Here is a 15,000-nt window from a genome sequence, read left to right as displayed (position 1 = left end):
TGAAGACCCTTGATTTACACTATTGCTTTGCCTCCGCAGGCCACCGGCCCAGAGGAGGAGGAGGAGGAGGAGGAGGAGGGGGGTCCCTCCCCGGGTCCCCCGTCCTGCCGGGCATGCGGGACCCTGCCACCCTCAGCCTGCAGCGCAGGCAGGCCAGGGTGACGGTCAAGTACAACCGCAAGGAGCTGCAGAGGAGGCTGGAGGTGGAGCAGTGGATGGACCTGGGCCTGGACAAGCTCTACACAGGCAGGGTCAGTAGGAACAGGGGGGTTTCCAAAAGTGGGTGCCATGGCACCCTAGGGCAGGGTTTCTCAACCTGTGGGTCGGGACCCCCAGGGGGGTCTCCAAATTATTTTGGGGTGCAGTGGCGTCAGATGCAGTGGCGGTTCAGAAAAAGCTAAGGTATGGCAACATGACTAGTGTCTTGCACGCGTGCGGACACCAGTCATGTTGCCAAACCTTAGCAACAGGCATGATACATTTATTTTAAGAAGTACATTTTTTTTCCCGTTTCTACGGTTTCTTGGGCTGGATATGGCAGCCTGGAACGGTTGTTCAAGTGCAGCTAGTAAACTTGGCATGTTAGCCAGGCTATGGCAGCTGCATACCCCTGCCATACCCAATTGATGCCCCTGCTCAGATGAGTGCAATGTTGTTTTCTCACTCGACAGTAAAAAACCAACATGAACCAACATAAAGTTTAAGTGTATAATAAGAAGCCTTTTTATCCGATCGTTTTCTGTGTTTCCTTGTATTTCCTGGTGTTCTCCATGCGCACCAACCCCCATCTATATGGACACTGAGATGTGGGCCTGGCCTTGCAAAAATGGGTCCGGAAATACATGGGAAAACTGAAAACGGATAAAAAGGCTTAATTTTTATTCTAAAATGGCTAGTTCCATTCCTTGATTCTGGTCGGCTGGTTGCTGTGAGACTATAACCCACACCTTGAATCAGTTTATATCAAACCCAGGTGCGTTATTTCTTTCCACAGTGTTCCACAGTGCACCAATTATCTGCACCTGTGTTGTTTCTGCAGCCTGGCCAGGAACAACTTTCTTGTAGCTGGGGACTACTTTCTTGCAGACTGTGTAGTACATTATTCGTGATAGAACAGTTTTAATTGGTACATGTCTATGATTTTTCATGTTGCCATATTGTAACCGTTTTAGAAAAGCAATAAGCCACGCAGGGCTTGTGGTTACCTGTATTTTACACCGGCTGAGAGGGTTGGAGACCTCCCTACGCCTCTCAGCCGGTGTAAAATACCAGGTAAACACTCGCCTCTTGTGGCTTATTGCTTCATTAAAGAACACAGAGGATACAGGTAATTATAGAATACGCTGTACCGTATATGGACAGGTGTGAGACTTTATTAAGCACTTTGTGAAATCTGAATGTTGGTGTAGTTGTAGGAAGCTAAATAAGTCGCTCTGACCGAACCCATATTAACACGAGAAAATGACGGTCGGTCAGGGCTTGGTCTCTACGACCATGTGTGAGCTACGATTGGCTAAACTCGCTTTGGGAAACCTGGCCAATTGTGTTTTCACCTCGATGAATCCATGACCATAAAGAGGTTCAGTTTGAAGCATTTTGTGTGTGCATGTGCTCCTCTCTGCTCTCACTTTGACTAAGAGATAATAGCCATTTTGGTTAGAACTGACACAAAATAACATTATACTTCAAGTTTAAAATGACACTAAATATTAAATAGTGTCCAAATAAATTCCATATATCATAGAATGATCTCGCTGCACCCCTGGACTGCCGTCACAGCACCCCAGGGTGACCCGTCACCCACTTTGAAAACCCCTGCCCTATTGTGCAGCAGTAATCTGATATCTGGTCAGTGAGTCTATCATAGCAGCACTTCACCATCATACACAAATCAACGATTTGATGTGTATTCGCCTAGCTCGCCTGGCACCTAGTTGATGGAGTTAAGTAGCCACTAGCATAATGGTCTTTCATTACTGGAGAGGCAAGCAGAGCTTTCAGCCAATAGCCTACACCAGGGGCAGTGCCGATTTAAGAATGGGGAGCCCGCTGGCCTACTGGTCCACGCGCATACCACTTAGGCATTGCCACATACATAGGCATGGATGCCTGGTGGTGTCGCCGGTTCGATTCCCGATCCAGACAACCCTTGCCACATGTCACTCCCCATCTCTCCTCCCATTTCCTGTCAGTCTACTGTCCTATCAATAAAGGCAAAAAGCCCAAAAACAGATCTAAAAAAAAAAAAAAAAAAAAAATCCCGGGCCCTGGCGCTTCTCCAAATCGCACACGGGAGAGTACTAATAAACAATAATAGGCATGGCTCCCTGTTTGGGAGAAAGTGTGCTCTCTCACATTCATCGATTCGTATCGTATCGCCTCTCTCTGCGTAGCGCAGCATAGCAGCGCACTTGGCCAAAGAGAGAGGGGAGGGAGAGAGAGCATGAACCATAATGAGAGAGAGAGTGTGTGCGTGCATAGGTAACGGCCTCACTGTGACTTCATAGTTTTCATAGACATCTTCATAGAAATAATGAAAAAATATTGTTTTATTTTGTATTTGATTTACACAGGGCCTTCCAGGCGGCGGGCCCTGGCGCTTAAGCACAGGTTAGTCCAATGGCTAGTCTGGGCCTGACCAGGGGTCTTCAACGTTTTCAGGCCAAGGACCCCTTAGTTGAGAGAGAGATGAAGCAGGGACCCCCACAACCTGTTCATAGATTCCATATAGTTTCATTGTTTGACAGCACAATCATCAGTGTATTTTGGATTCATGTCAATTTGTGTTTTCAGATATTTAACCACTTGAACCGTCAATACTTCTCCCCTCTACACCAAACCTCTTTGCCGAAAATAGCCGATCTACAAGATCACAACGCCTCACAGCATGAGGCGTTGTGAGCTTGTTCTGTAGCTCTGCTATTTCTGGCTAAAGTTCTCAGAATCTGGTTAAGAATCTGGCTAAAAAGGAGATTTTCTTTGTTTTTCTTTCTATCACTCAAAGATTTGGAGGACCCCCTGTAGTAACTCTGAGGACCCCCTAGGGGTCCCGGACCCCCTGTTGAAGACCCTTGGCCAACATAACCATGCAGCGCAACACAAGGGGAAAATAAATAAATAAATAGACCAGTCAATCACAATAGTGTCCCTCAATAGTGGAGGGACATTCAGACCCAAATGACCCCCCTCCGGTGCCTGGATTAAGAGTGTCTGCTAAATGCCTAAATTATAAATTGCACACTCAGGGTTAAAGTAAACATTTGGCCAGTGGTGGAAAAAGTACTCAAATGTTTTACTTAAAGGAGGACTTCATCACTTTTCGGCCTGTCTTCATATACTGTAATAGGTCTTCACTAATGTTCATGATAAAATAGCAAAAAAAAAACAAAAAAAAAAAAAACTACTCAGTCTGGGTCTCATAGGAGAGCTGTGGGCGCAGTGACATCATCGTTTGACAGATTTCTTTTAAACAATATTTTTGAAAAGAATATTTAGATTTTTATTATCACGAGAACAATGGCTTCCACTTTAACATTGCAACTTTTCAGGAATATAAAGCCTGCAGTTTCTATTAGCTTGGATTCCCCATTGATGATGTCACTGGTGGATGGATTTGATCCACGTCACACTGATGGGTCGGTACCAAAATTAGCCAATAAATAGAAACCATGCAGCGCTCCCCAAAACAACAGGTTTGGGGATTGGTGGGAATTGATTACATGATACATTCAGCTGTGCATTTAGTCTCAATGTTTGTAAACAAGAAACCGGTCTATGAGACCCAGACTGAGTAGAAAAACATTGTGCTATTTTATCATGAACATTAGTGAGGACCACCTATTATATGAAGACAGGTTGAAAAGTGATGTCCTCCTATCAATACTGCAATCTAGAAATACTCTATTACAAGTAAAAGTCCGGAATTCAAAAGGTACTTGAGTAAAAGTAAGCAAGTATTGGCATCAAAATGTACTTAAAGTACCAAAAGTAAAAGTACGAAATGTTTGAAAATAGCAGATCTACAAGCTCACAACGCGTCACATCGATCGGCTATTTTCAAACAGCCTATAGGTATAAAACAGGGCTAAAGTGGTTTATGCGTGTTTTATAATATTATCTGCAAAGTAACTAGTAACTAAAGTTTTCAAATAAATGTAGAGGAGTAAAAGTACAATATTTGGACAAATACCATCAAAACTGTACTTAAAGGACTACTTCACCACTTTTCAACCTATCTTCATATAATTGGTCCTCTCTAAAAAATAGCTTTTCCTTTTTTTTTCTCATTGGAGGGTTGTGGGCAGGTCAGAAACCTATCGTCTTGTGACATCATCGATTGGGAATCCAAGCTAATAGAAAATGCAGGCTTTCTACTCCTGAAAAGTTGCAATGTTAAAGTGGAAGCTATTGTTCTCACGATAATAAAAATCGAAATATGTTTTTCAAAGATATTGACTAATTTTTTTGGGGGGGGAAATGATGATGTCACAAGACGATGGATTTCTGAACTTCCCACAGCTCTCCTAAGAGACTTGGACAGAGTAGAATTTTTTTTTGCTATTTTATTATGAATGTTAGTGAGGACCTATTATATGAAGATGGGTTGAAAAGTGGCAAAGTCCTCCTTTAAGTAGGCCTACCTTACTTAAGTAAATGTAGTTACTTTACACCTCTGCATTTGGCAGAGTACAACAGGACAATAACAACAAGCGAAGATGCACGACTTTGTCCAGGTCGAAATGTGCCTCGTCATCCCGTTCTTGTGTTGGCCACATACACATACATGCAGATATGGTAGGCATGTGTGTTAGCTAGCATGCTGCTATAGCAGGGTCACAGGATAATCTACTCATTCTATGTGAAACAAAGCTACTCTTCATGGTTTGGTCAGCAGTCACATGCCACTCAAATGACATTTTAACGTATGTTCTCTCTCTCTCTCTCTCTCTCTCTCTCTCTCTCTCTCTCTCTCTCTGTCTCTCTCTCTCTCTCTCTCTCTCTCTCTCTCTCTCTCTCTCTCTGTCTCTCTCTCTCTCTCTCTCTCTCTCTCTCTCTCTCTCTCTCTGGGTTAAACCCCCTCCCCCTATGAAGAACATTCGCGGGGGGCCCGCAGTGAATCCTTGTACCCAGGGCCCAGAATTTGGTGTGACACCCCTGTCGGAATGGGCCTTTACTCAAGCACTGGGGTCGAGAACGTTGTCCGTCTCTGGTCCCCAGCAAAAGTGAATACAGCACCACAATCACTTTAACCACTTCATCCATTTATATGACAAGCTGACTGTGTGTCACTTCGTGCCAAGTTGCGAGCCTGTATATCTGCTTTTTTAGAATGGATGTTTTTTTTTTTTAAATCAGGGGTCTTCAACAGGGGGTCCGGGACTCTTCGGGGGTCCTCAGAGTTAATACAGGGGGGCCTCCAAATCTGTGTGAAACTTGAAACTTTGTTTCTCATTTTTCATATTAACCACTTGAACCCTAGTCAGTGTCCATATTCTGAGAACTTTAGCCACAAATAGCAGATCTACAAGCTCACAACGTCTTGCGCTGCCAAAACACAAATTGACATGAATCCAAAATACACTGATGATTTTGCTGTCAAACAATTAAGCTATATGGAATCTATATATGAACAGGTTTTGGGGGTCCCTGCTTCATCTCCTTCTCAGCTAAGGGGTCCTTGGCCTGAAAACGTTGAAGACCCCTGGTTTAAATAATGTTGGATTTTCTTTTCTTTCTTTTTTTTTTAAACATAAATCTTCTCTTCTGGGGGTCCCTGCCAAAGAGAGAGAGAGAGAGCGAGAGAGAGAGAGAGAGAGAGAGAGAGAGAGAGAGAGAGAGAGAGAGAGTCAGAGAGTCAGAGAGTCAGAGAGAGAAAAGAAACGTTTCATATGGGTTTCCGCGGCCAAAGACATTATACAATACAATTTGTGGGTCTTTGATTTAACCCATTTAGGCCTAGAATTATTGAATGCTTTAACCAGTGAAAAATAGCAGATATACAAGCTCACAGCGCGGCACCGAGTGCCGCGCTGCGAGCTTGTAGATCTGCTATTTTTGAAAAAGTCGTGAAAATGCGTGCAAATCTTTGAATATAATGTATTTTCAAAGCGAACGTTTGTAACTCAAATTTTGCTTCTCGTGGTCCCTGGTATTTTGAGATGGGGTCCGTGGCCAAATAAATATCATTTTTGGGGTCCTTCACATGAAAAGGTTTCAGAACCACTGACATAGTAGTCTCTCAAGAGCAGACTAACTGAGCTCCATTAAAGTGAAAAGGACCTTTTCTTTGACGATGGCTATAGCCAGATTGCTGACATAGAAACATAGTTTTTTTTTTTCAAAAAGCCTTAGAAGGATTCAAAAGACACTTATAGAATCGGGTCAAAATTCAAATTTTCACGATTTTTCAAAAATAGCAGATCTACAAGCTCACAGCGCGGCACTCAGTGCCGCACTGTGAGCTTGTATATCTGCTATTTATCAATAGTTAAAGCATAAAATAATGATACACTATAATGGGTTAAAAAGACGTTGGGGAACAACTGGCCTAATGTGTATATGAAACTGAAATTGAAATGAATAAGGTTGAAAATCCCTGTCGGGTAGAAACCTCATGATCCAGTGCATGTCAAACACGGTGCCTTGTTTCACCATTCAAATGTGAAAGCATCAAAAGTAGCAGATCTACAAGCTCAACGTCCGTCGTTTCTAAACGGATAGGGTTGAGAAACGCCGATCAAAAAAAGCCATGAAATGAATAAGGTTGATATAAAGATCAGCTCTAGCAGATAGTAGAGGTATTCTTGTGTATGTGTTGCACTGGGAGCGCAGAGATAAGATAATATAATTGAGACATAACCAGAGCTGGCAGTATAGTGCCATCGCTCCTGGCTATAAACCAACCACGCTGTGTGTGAGTGTGCGTGCGTGTGCGTGTGTGCGTGCGTGCGCGCGCGTGCGTGCGTGCGTGCGTGTGTGTGTGTGTGTGTGTGTGTGTGTGTGAGAGAATCAAAGGTTATATGGTCATGATTCACTAGGATCCTGGATGGCTTGATTCTAGGCCAGGGGTCTTCAACAGGGGATCCGGGACCCCTAGGGGGTCCTCAGAGTTACTACAGGGGGTCCTCCAAATCTTTGAGTGATAGAAAGCTTTTGACTCCTTTTTTATATTAACCACTTGAACCCTAGTGTCCATATTCTGAGAACTTTAGCCAAAAATAGCAGATCTACAAGCTCACAACACCTCGCGCTGCGAGGCGTTGTGAGCTTGTAGATCGGCTATTTTCGGCAAAGAGGTTTGGTGTAGAGGGGAAAGAGAGCAGACTAAATACAGAGTGAAAGGTCAAGTTTATTAAGTATTGACGGTTCAAGTTGTTAAATATCTGAAAACATAAATTGACATGAATCCAAAATACACTGACGATTGTGCTGTCAAACGATGAGCCTATACGCAATCTATGAACAGGTTGTGGGGGTCCCTGCTTCATCTCTCTCTCTCAACTAAGGGGTCCTTGGCCTGAAAACGTTCAAGACCCCCTGTTCTCGGCTTAAAATAATTGATATGAATATCTTTGTAAAAGTCTGTGGAAAAAAAGTGAATGGACGATTTTGTGTGGCACCAGTAAACCACGCCCACTGATATGCTCTATAGAGCATCGCAGCGGAAGTTTAGTGGTCCCACTAAAAGAAATCTCCCATTCATTTTCCCCATAGACTTTTACAGAAATATTTATAACAATTATGTTAAGCCTAGAACCAAGCCATCCAGGATGGCAGTGAAAGCATATTTTAATTATTTGATATACTACATTTAATAACTGCCCTTTGTTTAGCCATTTTCAAAATGTTCTTTTCATAGAAACAAAGGTTTTATGGCCATGATTCACTGCCATCCTGTATGGTTTGGTTCTAGGCTTAACATAATTGTTATAAACATTTTCGTGAAAGTCTAGGGGGAAATGAACGGGAGATGTTTTAGTGGAGGCGAGACAATATTCTAATCTAGGTGGTGATTGGTTATGCTTTATGTAGCATGATATCATGGGGAGAAGCAGGCACGTGCACACAGACATCAAAGGGGGCTTGAGCCCCAGCCCTTTTATCCATCTGTAAAAAGTGCCCTCTCCAGACCACAGTTTTTACTATGGTGAAAGAAACGAAAATGCCCTCTTTCCAATCCATGCCATACCTGAAGACAGCATTCTAGAGAATTGCCTTGTCCAAACTCTCCTGAACTTGAATGCAGCATCTTATGTTGAAAGAATTGCCCTCTCTGTGTAGAAATCCATGTTGTTACTCCACATCACCAGTACTCACTTGATTATGCTTAGTTCAGTGTGGTATCAAGCACCGAAACCGTTGTGAGCTTGGAGGTTTGCTATTGTTATTGGTATTGTTATTGGTATTGTTATCACCAAAAGGCCCTTTTAGAAATTTCAGCCCCTGCCTCTCTAACATTCTCTGCAGTACGGCACACAGATCAAAGACTGAACAGGGAGCTGCCGTTTGAATCTGCCGTTGTATCCCCGCCCTTCTATGCCCTGGAATGCACAGAGCTCCAGGGGTGTCACAGCAAATTCCCCGGGTACAAGGATTCACTGCGGGCCCACTGCGGGCCCCCCATGAATGTTCTTCATAAGAGGAGGAGGGGGTTTAACCCATTTAGACTGGGAATGCATTATCACGCGTTATTTTGTGCTTTAACTATTGAAAAATAGCAGATATACAAGCTCACAGCGCGGCACTCGGTGCCGCGCTGGGCTTGTAGATCTGCTATTTTTGAACCCTGAAAATGTGTGCAAGTCTTTGAATTATTTTTAGAAAAAACTATGTTTCTATGTCAGTGGTGCGCAAACGTTTTCATGTGAAGGACCCCCAAAATGATATGTATTTGGCCACGGACCCCCATCTCAAAATATTTAGTTCCAGGGACCCCCCCAGAATCAAAATTTGAGTTACAAATGTTCGTGTAAAAAATACATATATTCATAGATCTGCACACATTTTCACGACTTTTCAAAAATAGCAGATCTACAAGCTCACAGCGCGGCACTCATTGCCACGCTGTGAGCTTGTATATCCGCTATTTTTCAATAGCTAAAGCAGGGGTCTTCAACAGGGGGTCCGCGACCCCTAGGGGGTCCGCGGCGGTACTGCAGGGGGTCCGCGAAATTATTGCTTAAAAAAAAAAAAAAAAAAAATCCTTTTTTTTTTTACATTTATGTTAAAAAATAAATCTTGATTCTATCCATTTTGAATAGCTTGAATACATGATTACTATGCAATTGACAGATTGTTGATATTATTGACATTGGTTCTCAGTTAATAAGTAGTATGTTTAGAAATGGTAGTGGTACGGCCCAACCTGCTCGCTGTAACTTGTACATGTTTAAAATAAAAAATATGTCGTAGCCCCGACCCCCCCACCCTACGAGGTGGTAGGGGGTCCCTGCTCCATCTCCCCATCAGTTTGGGGGTCCCCGGCCTGAAAACGTTGAAGACCCCTGAGCTAAAGTATAAAATAATTAAGGCTCCTCCAGCTTGGGCCCTCGTAACTCAGTCCCACTCCCCCCCCCCTTGTGTCGCCCCTGCAGGGCTCTACCTGTGTTGTGATACGGTAGTTCTGCCAAGACCAAGACCAGAGATCACACTGTAGCTGCTTCAAGGACGAGCTGAACCATAACAAGATAGACTTGTAACATAACGTTGTTGTCGGGTGGAAACCTCGTATCTCCAAGTTTCAAATTTGTCCGTTCTTTCACAAAGTAAAGCCCTGCTTCATCATACAAGACCGTCGCACAAAAGTAGTGAAAACAGCAGATCTATACAAGCACACAACGCCTCGCGTTTAGTTTAGTTCATTTTTAAAATGATAAATGGAAAACGAACGGTCTTGGACATACAAGGTTTCCACCCGACAACGACGATAAACAATATTTCTTCCTCACAGAGTTTAGGGCTCTATTTTTCGTCCACGTCTTGCTCCTTATCCCTAAACCTTTTTGCATTTATTTTTTTTACTATTTTGAAAAAACATGTTTTGAATATTTCAAATATCTCACAATGGGTCGATGTAGATTGGATATTTGAAGTATTTTTAAACGTTTTTCAAAATTGCAAAAAGGGGCAAAGAAGTATAGGCATAAGGGGTAATTCATGGACAAAAGTATATATAGCTATTATTGTTATCCCTGAGTATTGTAGTCGATCTACAAGCCCACGTGCAGGTCTATTTATTGCATTTAATTGTTCGGCTTTAGGCTTACGGTTAAAAATAGCAAAACATGGCAAATGTTGTCAAATTGCATTCATAGGAATCAATGTGACCATGTGCAGGTGCGTCACAAGGTGGAGGGGCCTTCATTATTTTATATTTTAGCTATTGAAAAATAGCAGATATACAAGCTCACAGCGTGGCACCGAGTGCCACACTGCGAGCTTGTAGATCTGCTATTTTAGAAAAGTCGAGAAAATGTGTGCAAATCTTTGAATATATGTATTTTTTAAGCAAACATTTGCAACTCTAATTTTGCATCTGGGGGGTCCCTGGAACTAAATATGGGGATGGTGGTCCGTGGCCAAATATCCTTCACATGAAAAGGTTTGAGCACCACTGACATAGAAACATAGATTTTTTTTCAAAAAACCTTAGAAGGATTTGAAATATTCCAAGACTTGCACACATTTTCAAGATTTTTCAAGAATAGCAGATCTACATATCTTCATAGGGGGAGGAGGGCGTTTAACCCATTTAGACTGGGAACTCATTATTACGCATTATTTTGTGCTTTAACTATTGAAAAATAGCAGATATACAAGCTCACAGTGCCGTGCTGCGAGCTTGTAGATCTACTATTTTTGAAAAATCATGAAAATGTGTGCAAGTCTTGCCTATGTTTCTATGTCAGTGGTGCTCAAACTTTTTCATGTGAAGGACCCCCAAAATGATATGTATTTGGCCACGGACCCACATCTCAAAATATTTAGTTCCAGGGACCACCCAGAAGCAAAATTTGAGTTACAAATGTTCGTGTAAAAAATACATATATTCAAAGATCTGCACACATCTACAAGCTCGCAGTGCAGCACTCAGCACTCAGCACTCAGCACTCAGCTATTTTTTGGAGCCGTGGGCGGAGCCCATGGTCTCCCTCTGAGTGGCAATGTGTGTCCTGTCTCACCAGTGAGAACTGTCCCGTTGAGTTCGAACAGTACCTTTTATGACCACACATGTTAAGGGAGGGGCGCTGTTTTCAGGCCAGGCACACACACGCACACACACACACAGGGGGGAACACATAGAATCAAAAACATAGATCTGGAAGTGCTCAATTTCACGGCTCCACTTCGAACCAAGGTTTGATTTTTTAATAGTTAAAGCACAAAATGTGAGTGAATCCTTGTAGGCCTACCCAGGGCCCAGAATTTGGTGCGACACCCCTGTGCATGTGTCAGGGTCATTGAACGCGATCAGCTCGTGTGTCTCTACCAATCAGTGTGAGGAGAGAGTTCATTTCACCACAGCACACATCAAGGCAGTGATGGAAGAAAATACTCACACGTTTTACTTAAGTATCAATACCCTGTTGTAAAGTAGTCTGTTTATGCACTCGAGTAAAAGTAGGCTACAAAATCTACAAAGTAATTAAAGTTTCAAATAATTGTAGTCGAGTAAAAGTACAATAGTTGCCTTTGAGGTGTAGTGAAGAGGTAGAAGTATAGTCATAATATCTGATGATCATGTTTTCTTGGGGGGGGGGGGGGGGGGGGGCGGGGGGGAGAAGAATCACGGCACCCTGTCTTTAACAAAACAAGAAGCACACTGGTTTGACCTCATGTTCCCTCTCAGGCCAGTGGAAAAGATGTTTATCTTTGGTGTCCCGTGTTCCTTCCACACGGGGGACCAGGGTTCAAATCTCAAAACGTTACACGTGCGCGACTGCGCGTGTGTTTGTGTGTGTGTGTGTGGTACAGGCTGTGTACTCAGCTGTGTTTGGTGTGCGACTGAATGGAGTGAGCCAGGGACGTGCAGAGAATGTTAGAGAGGCAGGGTCTGAAATTTCCAAAAGGGCCTTTTGGGAAAAATATCGAAAATAGCAGACCTCCAAGCTCACAACGCGTCATGTTGAGGCGCCTTGTGAGCTTGGAGGTCGGCTATTTTCGGTGCTTGATACCACACTGAACTAAGCATAATCAAGTCAATACTGCAGCTGTGGCGTAACGGCATGGATTTCTATTCTTTCAACATAAGATGCTGCATTCAAGTTCAGGAGAGTTTGGACAAGGCAATTCTCTTGAATGCTGCCTTCAGGTATGGCATGGAAAGAGGACATTTGCATTTCTTTCACCATAGTAACTAGACCAGGTCAACCTGGTTGTGCCAGACCCCGGTTCTGCCAACCCTCTGGGCCTATAAATTTAATGGTACATTTATAGGCTGTCTGTCCCTTTATAGGCTTTGTCTGTCGGTCTGTCCCTGACATCATCATGACCATCTATGGAGAAAAACAGGACAGACAGACAAAGCCTTATGTAGGCCGACCCTCTGGGTCTGGCGGTCAACCTGGTTGTGCCAGACCCCGGTTCTGCCAACCCCCTGTCTGTCATCATCATTTATGACATCATGCCTTTTGTAGGCATGTCATCATCATGTCATCATCATATATACCCTTTATATAGAAAAGGGACAGACCGACATTTGCTTATGTAGGCCTACCCATTTCATGGGTCTGGCAAAAACTGCATTCATGGTCTGGCAGAGGGCACCTTTTACAGAAGGATAAAGGGGCAGGGGCTCAAGCCCCCTTTGATGTCTATGTGTGCACGTGCCTGGAGTGAGCGCAATGTTGCAAGATCTTTAGAGAGCAATAAGCAGCCAGGTCTATGAAAACAAGCCCGAGCTTGTAGATCTGCTATTTTTGAAAAATTTAGAAAATGTGTGCAAAATCTTATCTTAATATATCGTTTTCAAAGCAAACCTTTGTAACTCAAACATTTGCTTCTGGGGGGTCCCTGGAACAACATATTTTGAGATGGGGGTCCACGGCCAAATACATGTCATTTTGGGGGTCCTTCACATGGAAAAGGATTGAGGATCACTGATTTAGAAGAAGGATTTAGAAGACATCAATCAATCTGCTATTTTTGCAAAATCGTGAACATAAATGTTCACGATTTTGCAAAAATAGCAGATCTACAAGCTTGCAGCGCGGCACTCGGTGCATTGCTGTGAGCTTGTAGATCTGCTATTTTTCAATAGCTTAAGTATGAAATAATTACAGTTCAGCATCCAAACCCTTTGTCATATCTGGTTGCATCACGGACATGAGGAGATTTTCTTCTCTGTAATCGTTAAACGTTCACACGTTGCAAGATCTTTTAACCCGTTCTACAAATGCCTTCTAAAGCAGTTAGTTCTCAAATGTTTTCGTGCCATGGACCCCCAAAATGATATGTATTTGGCCACGGACCTGCCTATCTGAAAAGGTTTTGTGCCAGCAGTGACCCCCAGAAGAGAAGATTTATGTTAAAAACGTATATATTTTTTTTAAATACTTAAAAAGATAAATCTGATGTACAAGCTCACAGTGTGCGCTTAACATAGATTGTGCATTACATTCACCCATTCACACACACATTCATACACCGATGCACCAACCTGCAACTAGGGAAACTGACACCGGTACAAACTGACGTGCTGTGAGCTTGCATATCTCATATTTTTGAGAACAAAAAAAGGTGTTAGAGCTATTAGTGTGTGTGTGTGTGTGTGTGTGTGTGTGTGTGTGTGTGTGTGTGTGTGTGTGTGTGTGTGTGTGTGTGTGTGTGTGTGTGTGTAAACACTTTCCATTTCCCAAAGAATCTCTCCCATGGGGCTTTTGTCATGAATGGCATAATTTGGCCATTACCACACACACACACACACACACACACACACACACACACACACACACACACACACACACACACACACACACACACACACACACACACACACACACACCTAACAGATGTGACTGGGGGGTGTGGCCTCCGGGTGAGGGCGGGCCTTGGGGAAGGCATGGTGTTGATGTATAGACAATATAGCAGCAGATATACAAGCAGATCTACAAGCTCAAAGTGCCGTGCTGTGAGCTTGTAGATCTGCTATATTTGAGAAATCATGACGATTCTTTGAATCAGACATTCAAAGTCTAGTTTTTTTAAGAAAAACCTATGTTTCTATGTCAGTGGTGCTCATTTAGTTCCAGGGACCCCCCAGAAGAAAAAAAATGAGTTTCAAATGTTTGTTTGGAAAAATACATCAAAGATTTGCACCCATTTTCACGACTTTTCAAAAAATAGCAGATCTACAAGCTCGCAGCACGGCACACAGCTCGGTGTCACGTTGTGAGCTTATTATAGATCTGCTATTTTTCAATAGCTAAAGTATAAAATAATTAAGACCCCTCCACCTTGGGCCCTAGTAACTCAGTCCCACTCCCCCTTGTGATGCTCCTGATGGGAACTATAAAATGCAACCAAATGGAGGAGATTTTACAAAATGATAAGAAATAGTGTTGGGTGTACACATGCAGTGGTTCGCATAGGAAAAAGGTACAGTTTCATGACAGTACAGTTCACTGATACAAGGTCAACTAAAAGGAAACTCAGATAAGACAAAGCTTATTTCCATTGAGATCCTTCTCTTTAACTCATATAGCATTGAATGACAAACGGATAGAACACAGATATTTATCAGAAAAGCACTTGTAATCAAAAGAACAAAAAAACAAAACCGTGCAAAATAAGTTATTTACAATAGAAGGGTCAGGGGAGGGTACTGTTATGCTAGGTTTATTGTTACCAGTTTCGAGCGTTTCGGCAGTCTGTAAGTATTTTTTAAGGGTGGTTTTAAAGGATGTTAGGGATTTAAACTCCTTTAAGGCCTTGTGGTATATCAGGAGAACACGTGTGACCCTTTGTTTGAGTTGACTGATACTGAAAAGCCGATGCATGCCT

The 15,000-nt window shown here is 42.8% G+C and overlaps 1 protein-coding gene across 1 annotated transcript in view; it reads left to right on the top strand.

The window, feature by feature from the left end:
- The window catches only part of LOC308290282 (protein phosphatase 1 regulatory subunit 14A-like), a gene marked incomplete at both ends in the record, with an annotated part of 23,311 nt that overhangs the window by 1,045 nt on the left and 7,266 nt on the right, over positions 1-15,000 (top strand). Inside the window, one exon of the mRNA XM_080732067.1 lies at positions 40-251. Coding sequence (XP_080588193.1) covers positions 40-251 — 212 coding nt within the window. The remainder of the gene's footprint in view (positions 1-39; positions 252-15,000) is intronic.

The sequence above is a fragment of the Nannobrachium achirus genome (genome assembly GCF_963921795.1).
Source record: "Nannobrachium achirus genome assembly, chromosome: 8".
Taxonomy (NCBI): Eukaryota; Metazoa; Chordata; class Actinopteri; order Myctophiformes; family Myctophidae; genus Nannobrachium; species Nannobrachium achirus.
The sequence above is the reverse complement of the archived record's forward strand: the minus strand, read 5'-3'. Positions and strand labels throughout refer to the sequence as shown.